The sequence below is a fragment of the Esox lucius genome, chromosome 10, assembly GCF_011004845.1.
Source record: "Esox lucius isolate fEsoLuc1 chromosome 10, fEsoLuc1.pri, whole genome shotgun sequence".
Lineage (NCBI taxonomy): Eukaryota > Metazoa > Chordata > Actinopteri > Esociformes > Esocidae > Esox > Esox lucius.
The window spans coordinates 8,794,879-8,814,993 of record NC_047578.1 but is presented as its reverse complement, the minus strand read 5'-3'; the positions used below and the strand labels follow the sequence as shown (position 1 = coordinate 8,814,993).

The 20,115-nt window shown below is 48.0% G+C and overlaps 1 protein-coding gene across 9 annotated transcripts in view; it reads right to left on the bottom strand.

Annotated features, from left to right (window-relative positions):
- Positions 1–1,311: 1,311 nt before the first annotated feature.
- trioa (trio Rho guanine nucleotide exchange factor a) overlaps positions 1,312–20,115 on the bottom strand; it is a 59,966-nt gene continuing 41,162 nt past the window's right edge. For 4 of the 9 annotated variants that reach the window (XM_029122624.2, XM_029122626.2, XM_029122630.2 and 1 more), the window contains 36 exons: positions 19,732–19,798; positions 19,491–19,600; positions 19,241–19,310; positions 18,916–19,005; positions 18,729–18,821; positions 18,311–18,422; positions 17,980–18,170; positions 17,724–17,825; positions 15,563–15,592; positions 15,138–15,289; positions 14,939–15,038; positions 14,465–14,708; positions 14,156–14,266; positions 13,859–14,052; positions 13,576–13,746; positions 11,076–11,171; positions 10,824–10,972; positions 10,563–10,629; positions 10,343–10,446; positions 10,161–10,230; positions 9,534–9,716; positions 9,287–9,337; positions 9,098–9,175; positions 8,728–8,913; positions 8,424–8,604; positions 8,009–8,317; positions 7,326–7,897; positions 6,027–6,271; positions 5,628–5,766; positions 5,334–5,361; positions 5,064–5,226; positions 4,638–4,759; positions 4,438–4,516; positions 4,108–4,308; positions 3,879–4,017; positions 1,312–3,786 (listed from right to left, as the gene is read on the bottom strand). In XM_029122624.2, the coding sequence (XP_028978457.2) occupies positions 3,220–3,786; positions 3,879–4,017; positions 4,108–4,308; positions 4,438–4,516; positions 4,638–4,759; positions 5,064–5,226; positions 5,334–5,361; positions 5,628–5,766; positions 6,027–6,271; positions 7,326–7,897; positions 8,009–8,317; positions 8,424–8,604; positions 8,728–8,913; positions 9,098–9,175; positions 9,287–9,337; positions 9,534–9,716; positions 10,161–10,230; positions 10,343–10,446; positions 10,563–10,629; positions 10,824–10,972; positions 11,076–11,171; positions 13,576–13,746; positions 13,859–14,052; positions 14,156–14,266; positions 14,465–14,708; positions 14,939–15,038; positions 15,138–15,289; positions 15,563–15,592; positions 17,724–17,825; positions 17,980–18,170; positions 18,311–18,422; positions 18,729–18,821; positions 18,916–19,005; positions 19,241–19,310; positions 19,491–19,600; positions 19,732–19,798 (5,566 nt within the window). In that variant the 3' untranslated portion in view covers positions 1,312–3,219. Of the gene's footprint in view, positions 3,787–3,878; positions 4,018–4,107; positions 4,309–4,437; positions 4,517–4,637; positions 4,760–5,063; positions 5,227–5,333; positions 5,362–5,627; positions 5,767–6,026; positions 6,272–7,325; positions 7,898–8,008; positions 8,318–8,423; positions 8,605–8,727; positions 8,914–9,097; positions 9,176–9,286; positions 9,338–9,533; positions 9,717–10,160; positions 10,231–10,342; positions 10,447–10,562; positions 10,630–10,823; positions 10,973–11,075; positions 11,172–13,575; positions 13,747–13,858; positions 14,053–14,155; positions 14,267–14,464; positions 14,709–14,938; positions 15,039–15,137; positions 15,290–15,562; positions 15,593–17,723; positions 17,826–17,979; positions 18,171–18,310; positions 18,423–18,728; positions 18,822–18,915; positions 19,006–19,240; positions 19,311–19,490; positions 19,601–19,731; positions 19,799–20,115 lie in introns of those variants that run through there. The other 5 variants (XM_029122628.2, XM_029122629.2, XM_029122625.2 and 2 more) reach the window with 4 other exon arrangements.

The following is a 20,115-nucleotide window of genomic DNA, read 5'->3' as shown; positions in this document are numbered from 1 at the left end:
AAGTGAAAACAAAAGCAGAATCAGCAGCCAAAAGAAAAAATAACCACACAACACTCCATAAAGCCCAAAGAAATCCCAATTTTGGAACAGCCTTCCTCGTAAGGACACTGAAATGGTAACACGGCTTCAGTGAGGACAGCACCAGGGAGTCAGTTCCATGTTTAATTTTGAAATAACGGATGGCAAAAATTATAACAATATTTACATATATCGCATTAACACTCATGGGCTCTGTACAAAGTAAAATATACATGCAAAAGTAACAAAAAAAATAATACATACATGAAATAAATCCTCTTAAAAATACACATGTATAAATGATGATTGGAACAAAAATAATAATAAAAATCCAGTCAACTATCCCACATTTAAAACAACATTTTTACAACTTTACAAAAACGGATTAAAAAATAATTTAAAAGGACATGGCATGGGACTTTACAGGAGACAATGGACCCTATATTCGTTGATTCCTTCCTCCTCTCCCTGAATATCTACCAGAAGGAAATACTCCAGTTAGAATGTTCCATATGACACATAATACCTCCCAAACGACAAACAACACATTTCAGTATATGAAATTAGACTGCATCACAGCTTGGATACACTCATCTCTTCAGAATGTTGACCAGTCACTTGGTAAACCAAACCCTCGAAGTTAGGCCAAATATAGTTCTAATATGAAACATACCTCTCGCTTTGACCGTAAAAACGTCTACCCAAAACATGGTAAGAGGACAATTTCATTCAGAAGAGATAGAAGTAATGGACTGCCGATAGTTTCAGATTCCCTAGCAACTGAAATGAAATGTGAAATACTACTCACTGTCAGGCTGTTTTACCATACGTTTTTCAGCAGCATCTCCCAGTGTCGGGCTGTGATTCTACGCATGTTGTCGGTAGGATGTTGTCGGAAGCAGTGAAACTTTTAATAACCGGAATCATGAGAAATTGCTGTGAAGGTATCTGTTATTATATTGGTAACGTAATACAACAGGTTTTGACATTCAGTTCATGAACACTATGAATGCCTCTTGTTCGCTTCATAATAGACAACGGCAGACCAGAGCCTTCTCTTCAGAAGACTTCTGACTTCAGATATTTATCTTGGCACTGGACTTTTTATCAGTGTGAAAATAACCTGTAGTTCTATATAGTCTAATTTGTAACAGGTGGGAGACATTTCCAAAGATCCAAGCAAGAAAGTGTGGTTTGTTAGAGTTGGATTGACACAGAGAAAAAAAACATTAAGGTAAAAACAAAGTGTAAACTACCCATTAGGTTTTCATAGCGCAGAACAAAAAAACCTGATGTCATTAACAAATGTTTAATCGTTAAAACAATAGCGTAGTACAGGGATGCTATGGTAACGACAGGACAGCTTTGGTATACCAGTAAAGTACTGTATATAAAGACCAAGGACGATGGGGAAAAGTGACAAATCAAAAATCAATACATTAAACTTGTTGTTAGAGCAGTGTAGAGAGCTCTGGAGGTTAGGTAACCGAGAAAGTCATAACCATACAATCAGAAAGTCCTATGTTGGGCACCACTCCTAATACGCTATCATTCACCAATTTTCAAGGCCTGTTCTACTAATTTTTTTCCTATGGTGATAAGTTAACACCCCTAACGGGGTCATAGGTCAAATAAAGAGGACCACCACCAGCAGAGCTTGCAGTACCATGTACATGCTTTTATCTCTATTTATTACATGTACAACAGATGTCTTCATAAATAGTTGCATAAAATGTTAAAGCCGCAACATTGCACATGATAAGAATGGGGGAACATAACATACAGTGAGTGCATTTACAGTATTTTGTCTTCCTCATTTCCTCTCCGTCTGATTGGCCATCTCTGCTGCCACTCAGGCTAGGTCACCCAATTGGCGATCGACTACATTTCATTTATGAGATCCTTTAGTCCCGCCTCCAAGAACATCCTCAAAAGCAGACAGACATTTTGAAACGGGAGGAACAGAAGGCAGAGTCTATATACAAAGGCAGAGTCTATATACAAAGTAAGGCTTAAACATCTTAACTCTGCACAACACAATTTGTGTTCTAGTAAAAGCAAAAAAACCATTTTCATTTTCAGAGACTTCGCAGCAGTTAGCAGAATCTCTATTGTTACTTTTAACAGGGTTGTTATCATGGTTTCTTAGATTAAGTAAGCGCAGCAATCAAAAAGCTCTGATTGGACATAAAACTGTCTCAACAAAGTGAAGGAGCTCAGTCATTGGATAAGTCCTCCCCATGTTCTAGAGTAGCATAGCGACTTTCCACAGCAGAGTGTTTTCTTAGATCTTTTTCTGAAATGTTCTTCTGAGTTTTTCATATTTTTTCAAACATGTTTTTGAAAAGTCGCGGACATTGTTCTGTCTATACATTGGTTCTTTATGAAAAGCAGAGTCTCAAAAGACTTTGAGTCACATTATTGTAAAAGCACAAAAACTAAATCTCTCTCTGGTAGCAAGAGGGAAGGTAAAGTTGCTATGCGTGCTAACGCTAGCCTCCTAAGCCACTTGTTCTTCAGAAAGCTCAGTATGTTTGTGCAGGTACATACACCCTATCCTCCACATGACAAAGATCGATCAGAGGCTCTCCTGTTGATCGACTGACTGCCAGTAAGATGGAGAAAAAATAAGGGACTCCACCGATCAGTCATTTTTGTTCATTTTTTTTTTTTTTGTATTTTAAAAAAGAATCAGTTTGAGTGTAAACCAGCAAGCAGCAGTAGACCGGTGAGGACATTGTGTTATCATTGTTTTGATTGGCTGAGAACTCAGTATGTGTTCTTTCAGGGGAAACTCAGATAAGGACCAGTAGGCCAACAAGCTCTATGTTCTGATTAGCTGAAGGAACACAGGACTCAAAGAATAATAAAAAAATACATAATCTGGAAGAGGATGAGATCAGCACATTTTTCTCTTCACCTTCTTCTTTCTCTGAGATGCCCAGTCTCAAATCAAAACACTCGACACTTCCTGTGGACCGGAAATGAATGGATAGGTCTAAGCAACATGGTTCCTCCAACTCCACCCTGCACCTCTGACAGTTTTTCCACTTAGCCTAATCTAATCACCTCAGATCTACACCAACATATTCGTGGGTATCTAGGAGTGCATTTGAGATTTGAGACTGGACATTCTCTCTACCTTTCCCGTCAGGTAAAAAGGGCGGGGGCGGGGCATCTCTCTCTCCCATCATCCTTTGCTCAGGTCTGTGGCTGTAGCCGGCTGTGTAGGAAACTCTGCATACCGACGATGGGCTTGGCATCCGTCTGGTGCTTCCTTCTGTCTATGAACAACACCAGGCGAGACGTGTCCAGGCAGCCCACCTCCACCCTGCCCTGGGCATCTGCTGACCCGGCTTGGCCCTGGACCCAGGGCTCCTGCAGACACAGTCCAGCTGGCGGCCTCCGGGCTGGTTCTGCCCGCAGTAGCAGGCGGACAAAGTCCCGGGCTTCCCGGGTCACCCCCTGGAAGTAGTCCTGGGGGAAGCTGAAGTCCAGCCGGCAGATGTTCAGACACGTCTCCTCCACGCTCTCGTCCAGGAAGGGAGAGGCCCCGCTCAGGAGGACGTAGGTCACCACGCCCAGGCTCCAGAGGTCAGAGGTCAGGGTGGCGGGCTCCCCAAGGACCAGCTCAGGGGAGGCGAACTCGGGGCTGCCCAGAAGAGGGTGGACGTAGTGGTCACTGTTGAGCTGGACGGCGTCCCCGAAGTCAGTCACCTTGACCACAGGCTGGCCGGACGAGGTGTGGGCCACCAGAAGGTTCTCAGGCTGGAGGGAGAGTACGGTAAAAGTGAGGGGGAGACGTGGTGGGGGTAAAGACGGGTAATAGAAGACAGAGAGACGGAATAAAGAACAGGTACCTTTATGTCCAGATGGGCTATCCTGCAGTTGTGTAGGTAATGTAAAGCTTCTAGGATGTTGCGCAGGTAGCTGGCGACTTTCTTCTCAGTGAGGTTCCCCCAGCTCACAATGTAGTCCAGGAGACGACCCTGGTCAACCCTGTAGATCAGACAAACACACACATCAACGTTTTGATGAAGAGTGGTGTCTGAGAATGCATGTGTGTGTGTGTGTGTGTGAGAGACTCACATCTCCAGGACCAGAGCATAGCTGCTGGGGGTCTCGTAGGTGTCCAGCAGGGTGACCAGGTGTGTGTGCTGAACCCTCTGAAGCAGGCCGAGCTCCTGAGTCACCTGGTCCCTCTTCATCAGCTTCTTATTGACCAGCTTGACCGCCACCTGGCGCTTGGTCGACTTCTGGTCACAACACTTGACCACCGAGAATCGGCCCCTGAGGAGAGAGAGGTCAACGTCATCTTCAGAAGGTGCCTCTTGGGCTTTTTTAACCGTGGTCACTCATCATCACTAGCTTTAGAAGTGCGAAGGGTAGGACATAAACCCCCCTCAGTGGGTACAGTACCTGCCGAGCTCTGCCACCTCGGTGTAGTGGGACTCAAAGTCATCCTTCCAGCTCACCCTGACCCCATCGCTGGACGTAGCTAAACACAGGAGAAAGGTCAAGGGTCATCACGATCAGGGGTGGACAGACAGATAAAATGCACCCAACGTTCCACCGATCTCCCTCCTCCTCGCCGTCAGTGCGCGCACTCGCGGCCTCACCTAGCACCCTGAGGCTGGCCGATGACGTCACCGAGCCCAGGTTGTTAGTGGCAACGCAGGTGTAGATGCCGTCGTCTTCCGAAGAAACGCCCACTATCCTCAGCGTGGCCTCGCCCGTCTCACTGCGACGGAAACACACCCGGTAACAGGTCAACAGCAACACCACTATACGGCCAACAGGCAACAGCTGCCGGCTGTTCTTAGACAAAGCACTACGGACTGATAAACCATGACAGCTTCCAGCCAATCAGCATCCGGGGAACAACCCACCCAGTTCTCATCCCACTCTCTCAGGGCAGTAAGTGAATATATATTGTATTTGGGATGAACAGAACATGCTATTTCATACTGTTTCCCTCTCCCAGGCGGGTTTGGGTCTGCGGCTCTGCGGGTGTGTTGGGCCCACGGGTCTGTGCGTTGCCGTACCTGTAGGCGATGCTGTGGTGTCCGTTGGTCGTCAGGGAGGTCTGGTCAGGTCCTTTCCAGGTGATTGTGGCTTTTGGCCGACCGCACACCTTACACCTCAGTGTCACGCTCTCGCCATTGTCACACGTCACCTCGCTCAGGGGGACTAGGAACTCTGGCAGACCTAGGGGTCAAAGGGCAGACGTCGTCACAAACGTTATATTTACACACATACTTCAATTCTAATATGTTGTTGTGATCTTTGCTCAGGCTAACAGATTATAGACTTACCATCATAGATGTAGTTGGGGTTTAGAAGCTGAAGAAAGGTAGAAAACCAACAATAAGACATAGAAATAAGCTGTTTGTTCTGAAACTATTACAACCACCGAGACATCCCTAGAAGACCAGGTTGAGTTTACACTCAGAAGACAGTTCAACACCCGTTTCTACAAACAGAGGGTTTTGTGGCCATGGCTGGCAATATGAAGCAGGCAGACATGAAGGCATTCAGCTACTTTTTGATTGAACATTAGAATAAGCAGAACTAGTGTTGTAAACAACATTGGCCTGATGATAACAGACCTTTACAGAAACCTTGTTGGTCAGCCCTTCTCTGGATTTCCTGTAACCATTTTCCAGCTTGCCCTCTTTCTTTCCCTCCTTCTCTTTCTTCTCAGACTTTTTGCGGATGCGCAGGGTGGTGTGCCAGGATGAGGACTTCCTGTTTACATTAATGATGTAGTATTATTGTACTATATACAATAATACTACAAATGATAAAGACATACAAAACTATACACAATATAATATATATAATTTATTATTATAAATAAATAATAATAATATATACAATATAATACTATACATTATACTAATCAATTACATGTTATTATAGTCATATTACTGTCATTTTAGACCATATCTTGCGTGTGGTGTCCCAGTATAATCATCCCCCTTTATAAATTCACCACAGCCTCTTACTTGATGGTTCCGTCTGGGTCGGGGACGATGGTGGAGGTGTGTCCTAGAACGTAGCCGGGGATCCAGCCCTCGGCCGCGGGGCCCTGTTCGGTAGCGGCCCGGAACACCAGGAACATGTTCTGTTGGTTACTGGCCAGGATCTGGACCACCTCGCCCTGGGACACACTGATCTCATCCTCCTTCAGGGCCACATAGTCCTGGGTCACCAACATGGTGGACACACTACTGCTGCTGCTGCTTTCACTCTGAGGGAGGAAGGGAGGGAGGGGGTGAGAGAGAGAGAGGGAGAGAGAGAGAGGGAGAGAGAGAAGAAAGTGTGGTGATGAGAGAGGAGTGCATGATGTAGGTGTATTTGAAACGGGATTACAGACGCCAGTTGATTCCCCAACACCAGACACACAGAATCATGACGTCCCAAAGAGGACCAAGAGGACCAAGCAGCTGAGAGGAAAAGACCGTCACATCAAACTTGAGTCATTTGAGGGATTGTTAGCCATCCATTCGCTACGTTTCACACACACACACACACACACACACACACACACACACACACACACACACACACACACACACACACACACACACACACACACACACACACACACACACACACACACACACACACACACACACACACACACACACACACACACACACACACACACACACACACACACACACACACACACACACACACACACACACACACAGAAGACTGCAGTAAAACTCCATGAGACACAGAGAGCATCCAGAGAGGGGTCTCACTACTCCTTCATCCCAGAGGAGGAGTCAATCGGCTGCACTGAAGCGGAAGAGAGAAGGACACACTCAGAGGGATGTGGCGAAAAGGGTAGTGTTGCAAGTTGACGTCTTTGCCATTTTGCTCCGACACAAAGACCCAATTAGTTGGAGAGATTAGTCGGTATGATAGAAGCCTGGTTAGATTTAAAAACAGCAGACACGAGTCATCCTTGTGGATTACAAATATTTAAAAAAGTCAAAAACGAGCAGAAAATCATTTCACTCTTTCAGCGTAGTGGTTGTTAGAGCTTTGTTAAAGACATACAAGAGGCACATAGCTAGAAGTAATAGTAATAAAACATAGCTAAAGCGTTCCTTGCAGAGTGGTTTAGTATAGCTGATTCATTAGAGACTTAGAAGAGTTGCGTAGAAGTAGTAGAGTACTAGTAGTGGTAGTAGTAGTAATGTTAAGCATACAGGAAAGGTCTTCGGTGAGTGTTGGATTAGTCAGTCAGGAGCAGGCCACACTGAAGCCTGGGTAGCGGGTACATCTCTTACCCCATTGCTCTGGGTGGACTGGATGGACTGCTCACTGGTCGACGAGCACGTACTCATGCGATCTGCCTCCTTGCTGTGTGTTGAGTGTCTGTGGGAGCCAGTCCCGGACTGAGCCGGGTTCTGGTTCTGCCTCCCTAGGTTCTCCCCTGCCTCCCCAGGGAAGGTGAAGGAGCCGGGCCGGCTGGCTGGAGAACCAGGCATGGAGCTCCAGAAGGAGCTAGACTTCAAGCCGGGGCTTGCAGGGGGAGGGGACAGGGCGTCTTTCCCAAAGGCAGGGGTGGCCAGGGGGGACGCCATGGGGGAGATGGTTCCTGGGCGAGGCTTTGTGGGGGTCGAGTGAGGCAGGGGTACAGGGAGGGGAGCCACACTGGCCCGAGGGATAGGGCCGAGGGGAGGGGGCTGGTCGTCTGAGGCAGAGACGGGGCGCGTAATCTTGGGGATTCCCCCTTGGACCCTCACCCCACGCTGGGCCTCCCTGAACTCCCTCAGCCCTCCTGCCGGGGCCTGCTCCCTCTGGTCCGCTGAGACCGACGGAGGGAGGGAGGGGGGAGGGGGGAGACGAGACGCGGAACCTGAATCAAAAGTGAGGAAAACTGAGTGGACGGGCGAGCAACTCCTGTGACCGGGGAAACGCCCACACACACACACGCACGCTCTGTAACACGGGGGGAGCCTCGGCCTACCTGACATCTTGCTGGGACCGTCTGGGTCTGCGGCCCCAGAATGGTGTGGGTGTCGTAGGGGCTGGGGCAGGCGTGAGGGCTGGGGTATCCTGGAGGGCCTCCTGGACGAGCTGGCTCCGCCCTGGGGACCACCACCCACGAGGGGACTACCTACGCCGAGAGGCCCGGACTGAGGCACACCCTGCACGCCTACGACCGGGGCCACACTGGGCTCAGCGCTGCTCACTGACGGAGCTCCGCCACCAGGCAGACACGCCCCGCCTCCGGCCCCTACGTGGTTCCTCTGGTACTCCATGGGGGAGGTCAGAGCTGAAGGAGGATTGAACACAATGTCAACCTGAGCTGGACGAGCTGAACATGAACCAATGCATACATGCGACATAGGTCTATGTGCGTGCACGTTGCGTGTGTGTACCGTTGAGGAAGTTGCGCTGGCTCTCCAGGATCTGGCTGATTTGAAGGGTCCAGACCTGGCGTACTCCTAAGTGGGAGGAGTGGAGGACAAAGGATTCTACGCTGCTATTGGTCACCCTGGAGGTCAACACAAACGTACAGGGGTCACCGTCCACACTGTCCTCCAGCCCCAGACAGCTGACCTACAGTTGAGGGAACAACAAGGGAACGCAGAGCTTAAAACTGGCCTTTTCTGATCACGCAGCAAAATGCAGGAGGGTCTAAAGGATTATTCCGCAGTTTGGACAGACACAATGGCCGGTTACCTTGATGCTGTTCTTATACAAGAAGCCCGGCATGGAGAAACCCTTCTTCTTATCCAGAGGCTCGCTGAAGACGACCACCTGTTCGAAGAGGAAGACCCTCCTCTCCCTCATCCTCCCTCCTCCCTCGGGGTCTGAGACCATGAAGGTGTCCTGGAGCATGAGACGACCCTGGGCCACTAATTTACCCTGGGGGGGGAGAGGAGAACACAGAAGAAATTGAAGGGGAGAGAAATGACAAGGGACACTGAGGAAGAGACAAGCAAGGCAGATTAGGGCACAAGTGAGGAAGACGGAAAACCAAGTGAGCTTATCCGTTCGACCAATCAACTCATCCACTTGGTAATGTCCGTTTCTATGTTCCGTTTCTTACGTCGAAGCCTTGGAGTCGGCCAACACTCATCATGTCGTTGCATCTCTTTGGTACGATGCACATGAGCTCAACTCCTTTCTGTAGGACACACAGACACGCTGAGTGGGTTCAAAATGGCACACAAGGACGTATGGACATGAAGAAAACTGAGGGAAAACACCTGAAGGATGGTCAGTGCCCTCCCCTCACCTCAAGCTCAGCTGAATCCAAGCCAGCCTTTTTAGAGAATTTTTGGAAGTCCTACAAATACAACGACACGAAGTTAAACAGGCATCACAAAAAGGTGACTTGCAATTTCAGGTAAGAATAAAGTGGCGGCTTGTTAATTGGCCCCTCCACAACAAGCTAGGGAAATGTGTGTGTTTGCGGTGCCCCCTGCTGGACAACGGACAACACGACTGGTACACTGGAACACAGGGGGAGGGTAAGAACACACCTTGAGCAGCAGCTGGTACTTCATGATCCTCTGGACAGGTTTGATGAGGAGGTCAGTTATCTGAAGCCGGTGACCGAGGCGCTGCTTTAGGTCCTCAAAGTAGGTGTCGATGTACTCTGACACAATGTGCTCTGACTTGGGCTTGTTCTGACAGTACACTATGTACATGTGGAGCCTCCTCTCCTGCAAACAGAACACACACACACAGATTGTAAACACAAATATACAAACACCAAATTTTTATATATATACACACACACACACACACGTACAAACAGTTTAGTAATTTCGTAAATCCATGTTCTCTTACCTTAACCCTAATCCTAACGATAAGCTAAACCTAACCTCAATAATGACAAAACGTTCATGCCTAAACTTAATTTAGGCCTACTGCCCTGACCTATAATGCCTCAACCTAAAATGAACACCTAATTGTAACTCTAATCCCAAATATAAATTTGACCTTAACCCCTCAAAGGGAAATTGACCATGTCCTCGTGGGGACGGCAAAAGGGCCAGTGTTTAATGTTTCATCATCCCTGAGTGGGCTTCTGCTCCTAATCTGTGAAACACAAACGCACGCACGCACACACACGCACACAGTTGGAGCGCTAGTCAGCCACTCACATGCTTGACAAACAGCGGGCCGAGACGGTCCGGGTCTTCCAGACATTTCTCCAACTCTCCCATGAAGACACTGAAGAGAGAGAGGAGGTTAGGGCGGAACATCCGTATGTGGACCGTGGACGTGGACTGACGTGTGTGTGTGTGTGTTCATGTGTGTGTGTGTGTGTCTGTGGGTGTCATACTCTCTGTGCCAGTCGTAGATCTGGTGGATGTTTCCAAACACAATCTTGTCCTTCCCTTTCATATCGTCTGGTACCCCTTCCTCCTTCATCCGTGTCATATAGCTCTGAAACACACACACACACACACACTCAGGGCCACAGCGTCACACCATCTCATGTACCTCAATTGACAGGAAAGGAGAAGGGCTCTGAAGGGGAGAGTGATGAGTTTCGTCCTTACCTCCACCAGCAGGCCCAGATCTCTGACGTAGTCCCTCTCTGTCTCCACCAGCTCTAACAATACATAACTAGAGAGACAGACAGAGAGAGAGAGACAGACAGAGAGAGAGAGATACAGACAGAGAGACAGTCATCAACATGTGTGCATCTAGTGTTTAAGAATTCCCAGTGTCCAACGCCCAAATGAGGACTTCTGCTAAGATTCAGAATGTCCTAACATGGCCGCCGTATCAGTGAGTCAGACACAACATCCAGTACATACTGTCTCTTCTTTAGGAAACCTGTCTTGCGTTCCTCCATCTCATCGATTGGGGAGGAGGAGGAGAGGAGGGAGTTGTCGGAGGGGTTGAAGGAGGGAGAACTGCTATCCCCCTGTTCTACCGACAGAGTGCTAGGACGATCCTCTAAAGCCTGGAGGAAGGAACCGAGGGAGAGGCGATGTAAACCAGACAACCTCCTCTGTGTGTGTGTGTGTGTGTGTGTGTGTGTGTGGTGCGTGTACGCGTGTCCTCACCATCTTGCTCTTGACCAGTTCCTCGATGGCGCTCACCAGCTCCGCTGCACTAGGTGTCTCGGAACTGGACGGACGGACCGAGAGACGGGAGGAGGTCTGGAGATGAGGAGGAGAGAAACGTGTGAGAACGTTCCAGTCAACACGGTTCAACGTCAACTTAATCTGGCTGAAGGGCTCATTTACTGCTGTTCCTGTTATCCAACAACCAATCAATCAAAAAAATCAATTACTATCAATTAACTGATCTGTCAATCAAGAAATCACAGTTGTTAAGATGAACAGTGATCAACATATTGGTTTATCCTAATATGACCACACCCTCTTTCAAGGGTGAAATAAAACATTCTAATCTCCAGAAAAATTGTAAAATTACAGAATTCAACCAAAAACAATTTTATTCCAACTTCAACCCAAGATTTCTGAGGCAATAATGGTGGATGAAAATCTGCTAGCCAGCTTTATGTTGGAGTTTTCTGAAAGTCATTTGTTGGTTTGTTTGTGATCTCGCTTGGTCTACCATGACAATGTTAGGGCAATGTTTGTATTTTGATCCTCTGCTCTCCATGAGTGATCCAATGCCAGAACGTGAAAAAGGTCTTAATATGAAGTTTAAAGAAAAAAAAAAAGTGAATCTATAATGGCTCAAAGAAAGTTTGATAAAGAAAATGTGCAATGAGTATCATAACATAAAATAAGCTATTGAAAAGCAAGAGGGAACACGTGAGGTTAAGGTGTAGGACATTGTGAATGTCACAGTCTAGTATAGATATATATTAACTCAGATGGGGAATTCCAAATGAGGTGAAGTGGAATGAAATAAAACGGTGTCCTGAAGTGTAACTGGAACAAAGGACATTGAGACAGAAAGACAGTGTCTGAGAGAGTCCTCACCCTTGCCGCGCTGCGTCTCCAGACTGAGCTGTGCCCGACTAAGGGTCTTTGTGTGTCGGGGGTTGTGCCCTCTGGCCGCGCCAGCACTTACAGTAGGCGCCAATTAATAACACGGTGCAATGGGGTTAACGCACAAAGTGGAGGGGTGAGGAGTGGTGAGGGGGGGTGAGGAAGGGGGGTGGGGGTGGGGGGGGGGGGGGGTTCTGAGTCATTGTCATTTTGGCACATCGTGACTTGGTTTGTCCGTACGGGTTCTCCGAACTCAAGACATGGCCTTTAGGCACAGATTTAGGACCAGCTGGCCCCATTCCAACCCTGAAGCGTATAGGGTGACAGAACGCAAAAAAAAAAACGAGCGCGGATCAGCATCTACCGACATCTACCTACTCTGTATGGGCCTCTGAGTTACTATAAGGGGTCCAATCACAGTCACCAGGCACTGAGGCAGATTATTAATCTAACAATGTCAAACGCATCATTAAAATGTAGACTTGTTAACTGAAAGCCATATATTAAAGCAACCGGACTGATGAAGGACATTTTCAAAGAGACAAAAACTAAAAAGGAAAATGGCAAGAGGCAATAATACTATAATTAGATAGAGCACTGCAGAGACTAAGAACGGGGGGGGGGGGGGGGGGGGGGGGGCTGTAGAAGAGAGTGTAAGGTGGGAGACTAAGAGAGCTCCTGACAGAGACGTTTGGACGAATGTCCGTCGTCTCAGACAGAGAGAAAAAAAAAGAACAACTATAACATGGGAGGGGATTTAAAAGCTCCACATCCCGAGTCCTTAGACTGCCTATAGAGAATGTAAAGAAAAACACTCTGTCTACAATAGAGTTACCGAGAGGGGAGGAGAGACGGAGAGAGAGATGGAGAGAGAGAGAGAGAGACAACTGAGGTTCTGAGGGGAGAGAAAAAAGGGAAAGAGAGGTGGAGGGATTGATTCAGGAGATGGAGAGGTATGGGAACTGAGACAAAGCAAAGACAGGACATAAATCAAGATAATGCTACAGCATGCAGACAGTAAACAGACAGCAGACCAACGGTCGGAAAAACAAAACAAAAAGAGAAACACAAATTAGTGTCAGAGGGAAACGCTGCTGTGCCCCCCCGCAGGGTTTCACTGCATTTCTGTTTGAATAACATTCTCAGTGTTTTCTAACGGACTGAAGTCTCGGCCTGTGTTCCCCAAAGTGTCTCAGATCAAGGGCGCAAAACAAGGATCAGATCAGCCATGAAACCCATAACGATTAAGAGGGAGACCCTGATCTGAAATGGTCAGTCCTGCTCTGAGTCGCTTCGTGGATACAGGCCCCTGCAAACAGGGACGTGATAAGGAAACTAAACTAAAATGGATGCAACGTTTGTCAGTAGATAATAAAATAATCAAAGTCATGACTAAATAATAGGAGAGAAACCGCAACAAAAAGGATGAGTGTGTCGTGTGGGGGATTTAATTCAAATATTTCAGGAGTGTTTAGTGTCTCTGAATATTTCCACTACCAGGTAATAGACCTAAGGAGTGTACCAGATGTCTTTGACCTTTAACCTTTCAACCCATCCACCCCGAACGTCTGTAACCCGGTTCCTCCCCACCCCACCTCACCTTGTCGTCCTGGGCGTCAGGTTGCAGTAGGCTGTGCTGCTGGATGGCCATGGGGGGAGGCAAGGGGACGGAGTCCGCCCCCTCCTCACCCTCCTCCTCCCCACAGCTCTGCATCCCGGATGAAGAGGACTTGGACAGGGTCCCGCTGGACAATCCCTCGTTACGAACTCTCTGTGGGGGGGAGAAACGAGGAGAAATGGGGGACAGAGATGAAGAGGTTAAAGAGAGAGATACAAGAGAAAGAAAAGGAAAAACAGAGAGAGGAAAAACGTTCGCTCCTCACCTCCTCCACAGTTTCATCCTGGGGCGTGGCTGCGCTGTCGTCACTGTCCTTCTGGGCGCTGCCCGTCACCTCGCCGCTCTTCCTCACCTCCCGGTTCTTCTTGTGCTTGTGGGCTAGCTTCTTCACATGCCCGTCTGCCTTGCCACTGCTCAAGCGACGCACTGGGCTGGTCAGCCACTTACGCAGAGTGTTACCTGGGGGGGCAGCGTTAACATCAACGCTCATCGCCGCTAACACCAACGTTCATCGCCGCTAACGCCAACGTTCATCGCCGTCTGTGTGAGTGTGTGTGTTTACCTGGTCGTTTGGGTCCTGGCGAGGTGTGTGAGCCCATGCCGTGGTGCCCAGGCTGCAGGGTGGCAGAGGAGCCTGGCATGATGGAGTCATTACTGCACACCGACAGAGTGTCTGGAGAGGGGGGGGGGGCGAGGGGTTAGCAAACATCCACGAGGACATAAACACATCGCTCATCCCACACGTAACACAATACTACGCACGACGGCCCAGTTCTGGTCCTGGGCGGGGATTGGCCCAAAGCTTTGGTATAATCGGCCATTTAAGACCTCCTTGAGGCACATCGAAAGGCTGCACCCCTTCCGAACACACCTTTATGGTTGAATATCCCCTCCATCTCCATGGAGGAGCGCGAGTGGGCGATGCAGAGCATGGCGCAGGGCACCAACCCCTCGTGGGCGGGGGAGCGGTCCGTGGTCCGGACCAGGCACCAGTCGGGCTTGTCGTGGCACCTCTCCAGGACCTCCACCGTCTGGCCCCGTCGGACAGTCAGCTCGTTGCTGTTACCCGCCATGAAGTCATGGATCACCACGGTCAACTCACAGCCCCCGGACAGCTGGACGGGGGAGGACGGAGAGGGGGGGGGGGGTGGCTCAATGCTTTGTTTATCGGGATTACATCATCATCCCCCTTGGGGGGCGAAGCGGGAAGCCTTGTGTTCACGATGAAATGGACCTTTACTATTACTGTGGGATGTGCTCACCGGTCCATGAGAGATGACTGTGTGTATGTGTGTGTGTGTGTGTGTGTGTGTGTGTGTGTGTGTGTGCGCGCACGCGCACTTACCTTGTCGCTGTCCAGTGTGTTCTGGGAGGTGCGTGAGGCGATAGAGATGGTGTCCGGTTGACTGCTCCCGTCACCCTGACTGTCCAGATCCTCTCCATCCCTGTCAGAGGCAACACACGTCAGATGTCAGCGTGTGTGTTTGCTGTGAGTGTGTGTGTGTGTGGGTGTGTATGTGTGACAAGGTGGTCGGTGTGTGTACCTGTACCTGCGGTGTCCCTTGGGGTGCTTGGCCGTGGCAGACTTGGGGATGTGGATGGGCTCCTTCAGGGCTCCTCTCAGGTGGATGGTGCGCTCCTGGATCACCTCCCGGATGTGTTTGATCCAGTCCTGCTTGTTCTCGATGCTGGACGCCTGCCGCCGTCCCAGGGAGGACAGGGTTAATCCCTGAGATGCCCGAGCTCCCTGAACTGACATTTTAGCTTATACGTCCTCATAAACTGTAATATTCCCATATCCACACTAACGGACCACAGTGAATGCGTGTCCATTAAATGTCTCCATGGCAACTTAGTAAGCTAGCGTGGACATGCAACCCAGAAGAGAGTAGGAGGCCACAGAAGATATCTTGGATTCAGCCCAGCGGCTGTGTTAGGTGTTAGGCTAGTTAGTACTGTATTTACTCACCATAGATCCATGTTTGCATCCCTGACTTGGCTTTGGTTAAAATATAGAATAGAGAATTTCACTGGTTTGTTTGGTAGTTAGTTGGTGTTACATTTTCTATGACGACAGAATGGCTCGAGATGACAGACGGACAACAGTGTATTTTGGCGGTGGCCAGTTGATTTGGTGGTTAATATGGGTAGAACAGTTATATTAATGGGCTGATTAGAAACAGAGTCCTTTATACTGTCAAAGACAGAGTCGATGGGTTACTAGCATGGCAATGTGCTTTTCCAACCACTGACACGAAAATATTTGTACTTTCAAATAGTACTAAAGAACAGCTTTGGAGGTGTGTGTTGAAAGACTTAATTTGTCATGGAGAGATGGAGTACACAAAGAAGACAAAGAGGGAATGAGAAAAATAGGGTCAACACATGGGGTCATTTTATAAATCAACAGGAGGTTCATTTTTCTAGAAGAGAAAAATGTTTATGACTGTAGTCTATGGAAAGGAAGTAGAATGAGGGCGTGGGAATTTCAGAATCGTGATTCACGTGTTTGAGTTCATGTCAGAAGTGTTGGTGTAAGCACAGTCGATTGGTTAGCGAACAGATGGTTAATATTCAGAGATACAAACACAAACAGCTCCAGCCGCAGACGTACTCCCTTAAACTAGAGCGTACGATGGTGCAGATACTAGCACAAAAATGTCCAGGTGTCTGAGAGAGACAAGCAGACACAGGAATATACAGTGGATATAAAAAGTCTACACACCCCTGTTAAAATGCCAGGTTCTTGTGATGAAAAAGAAAGAGACAAAGATAAATCATGTCATGGATGTGTGCTTTGGGTCGTTGTCGTGCTTTCTAAGGGACGCCTGAAGATTTTGTGCCAAAATTGCCTGGTATTTGGAACTGTTCATAATTCCCTCCACCCTGACTAAGGCCCCGGTTCCAGCTGAAAAAAAACAGCCCCAAAGCATGATGCTGCCACCACCATGCTTCACTGTGGTCATGGTGTTCTTTGGATGATGTGCAGTGTTGTTTTTGCGCCAAACTTACCTTTTGGAATTATGGTCAAGAAGTTCAACCATGGTTTCATCACACCTTAACACATTTTCCCACGTGCTTTTGGGGGACTTGTTTTTGCAAACTTCAGCTGGGCTTGGATGTTTTTCTTTGTAAGAAAAGGCTACCATCTTGCCACCCTACCCCATAGCCCATTCATATGAAGAATATGGGAGATTGTTGTCACGTAGCACACTGCCAGTACTTGCCAGAAATTCCTGCAGTTCCTTTAATGTTGCTGTAGGCCTCTTGGAAGCCTCCCTGACCAGTTTTCTTTTCGTCTTTTCATCAGTTTTGAAGGGACGTCCAGTTCTGGGTAATGTCTCTGCTGTGCCATATTTCCTCCACTTGATTATTTTGTACCCTTCTCCTGATATCTTTCAACAATGAGATCCGTCTGATGCTTTGGAAGCTCTCTGCGGACCATGGCAGGAAAATCCTACAAGCTGAACTTTATTTGTGATTAATCAGAGTCACTTTAAATGATGGCCGGTGTGTAATGACTTCTATTTAACATGAGTTTGAATGTGATTGGTTAATTCTGAACACAGCCACATCCCCAGTTATAAGAGAGAATGCACACTAATGCAACCAGGTTATTGTAAAGTTTTTCTTTTTCATTTTTCCCCCTCGAAGATTTCAGTTTGTTTTTCAAATTAATTGTTCGCATTATAGGTCACATTAAAAGTGGAATGATTTATCTTTGTCTCATTCTTTTACATCACAAAAACCTGGTATTTTCACAGGGGTGTGTAGACTTTTTAAATTCACTGTAGAGAAAGAGAGAACAAGTGCGGGAAAAATGAACAAAAACACTTTCCGAACTAATTAGAGCGAGAGATGAGGGAGAAAAAGAGAAAGCAAGAGAACACTTGAAGGAAAAGAGAGAAAAGTGCGAGAGAGGGAGAACAGAATAGAGCGAGAGGGACAAATAGCTCATACAACACTTTACATCCATCAGGCTTCACCGCACAGTCATGCAACCAACAGGATAGAAGGAGAAGGGACGGGGGAGAAGAGGAGAGGAAACAGGAGGAGGAATGTGGATCGGAGGGGGCAAGATAGGGCAGGGAGGGAGGAGAAGGAAAGGAGCTATAGTGCTCTGTTCTTACTTTGAGTACAATCTTGTTGTCGGAGGTCGGGGTGCGTCCCACCCACAGAGCAAACTTACAGGGGTCCCCCTCCACATGTTCGGTCACCCCCAACTCTGACGTCTGGGGATGGGAGGAAGGGAGAAGAACGACAGCCATTGGCCTGGAGTTTCTTGGGCAACAGCACGTGTATTTTACCCACCGACCCACCAGAGGGCGATAGAGGAGAGAGAGAGAGAAACTAACTGGAGAAGCAGAGTGAGAGAGTTGTACTCACGTAGAGTTTGCTCTTATACATATACTTGCTCCGTCCGTTGGAGTCCTTGACCTCCTTGCTGAAGACCAGGGACATCTCAAACAGGAAGAGGTGACGCTCACGCCCCTTGCGGATCAGAGTCTTGGGATCCCACACCTGGAAGGACTCCTGCAGGATCAACTCTCCCTGAGACTCAATGTTCTCATCGAAACCTACGCGGTTGGACCGGGAGGGGGGAAGGGACGGAGTAGCAAGCGTGAGGAGGTGTTATGAGACGTGCTGGTTGATGGCCCAGAGGGAGGACCTCCAGTCGGACATCATACAGGCTGGTTGACTGAAACCTTTGACCTACCCTCCAGCATTGACAGGTGCATGGCATCGTTGGCTCTCTTGGGGACACTCAGCATGACCTCCAGGCCGTCCTTGATCTCTCCCTTCCCCTCCTCACAGCACGTAAGCAGTTCCTAGACACACACACACACGAGAGAGAGCAATACAGTGAAAAAATACCCTTTAAAATTGAGTATGTTTGCAGTGAATCACAAAAACACCTATTAGCGAGGTGAATCAAACGTCATGTTAATTGCGGCAAAAGACAAAAGGCGCGGAGCGGAGATGAATCAACATGTGGGTTGTAACCGTGGTGACAGTTGCATGAAAGCTACTCAACAAACAAAAAAGGTGTCTCTCTATACCGTGTTCATTACACGCCGATACAAACGTGTGGAGGTGTTGTTAAGCGCTTCACGGGAGAGGTTCGCTTCAGTTACCTTGAGCAAGAGCTGGTACTTAGTGATTCGCTGAACGGGCTTGATCAGGTAGGAGGAAATGGAGTTGGCCAGACGGTGCCTCTGCTGGATCTCCTGTAGACGCACATGCCAAGAAACAAAGAGCTGTGATTGGCTGCAGGGAGCTGTCAAGTCACAGCGAGAGCCAACGGGACGGGAGGACACTCACGTCAAAGTATGGTCCGGCGTGCTCGAGGATGAGCTGCGTGGAGTCCGGTTTGTTCTTGCAGTAGTTCACGTACATCTGGAACTTATCCGCCTGGGCATACAGAAACACAACCAAGGGGGTTAAACCCAGCTACTCTGAACACATCCAGTTCAGCTGCTTTCTCAGCTACAGCGTCAACGTTTGGAAACAGATTTTCACAAGACAACTCTTTACGTCGCGGGGCTGACGTTGTTCGACATCGTTATGTCAATCGACTGTTCTGGATCAACAGATTATTCAAAAGAGTTAGAAATGAATCAATCAGCACACACACACAAACACTCACCCAGGTGACGAAGCAGTGGCCCACATCTTCTGGTAACTGTTCGTACTTCTCTAGCTCTTTGAGGAAGATACTGTTGACATAGGAGAGAGACGTGGCCAGACACCATCATTAATGATAAAACCTTGGTTTGTATATGACAGCTTTATATGTTAACGATCTGATTCAACAGAACTACCCAGTATTGTCTGACCCTCTGGGCCTGTCGGTCTTTGTCTCTCTGGGTATGTCTTTGTTTCTGTAGGTTACTTACTTGTGGTGGAACTCATAGAGGTCCCCCATGTTACCGAAGATGATGTGTTCCTTGTTGACTATGCCTGGAGGGATCTCCTCTACGCCACTTGTCATCTCCCACAGGTATGTCTGGGAGGAGCAGAGAGAGACACCCATCAAATACCAGACAGACCAACGCCCCACTGACTGATTTCCTGATCGAAAGCATCCTCCAGTTGATCAGTAGGTGGTGCGAGGACAGGAAGGAAGCTTTAACTTACATCTGTACACTCCCTCAGGTCTCTGACATAGGTCTTCTCTGTCTGAATCAGCTCAGCCATGATGAACCTACACAGACACACACACTTACTTTAGCTGATTTATGGCAATGTCAATAGAACCCTCTTTGTATGTCCACTCTGACCATTTAGACTGGTCAATGACGTAAGGTGGATACGACTTCCTGTCAGCTAAAAGTAATTGTAACATAAAAACCATAACTCACTGAGACGTTTGTGGATTATTAGTGAGCAGCAGGATAAAATGCAGTGTCATGTTTTTAGTTGTTGCTGTTCGAGGTGTGTGTGTGTGTGTGTGTGTCTTCATAGCATCAGTACTGACACAATGGTTTAGTCATTATATTAGGAGGGGCACATTTGCTATCT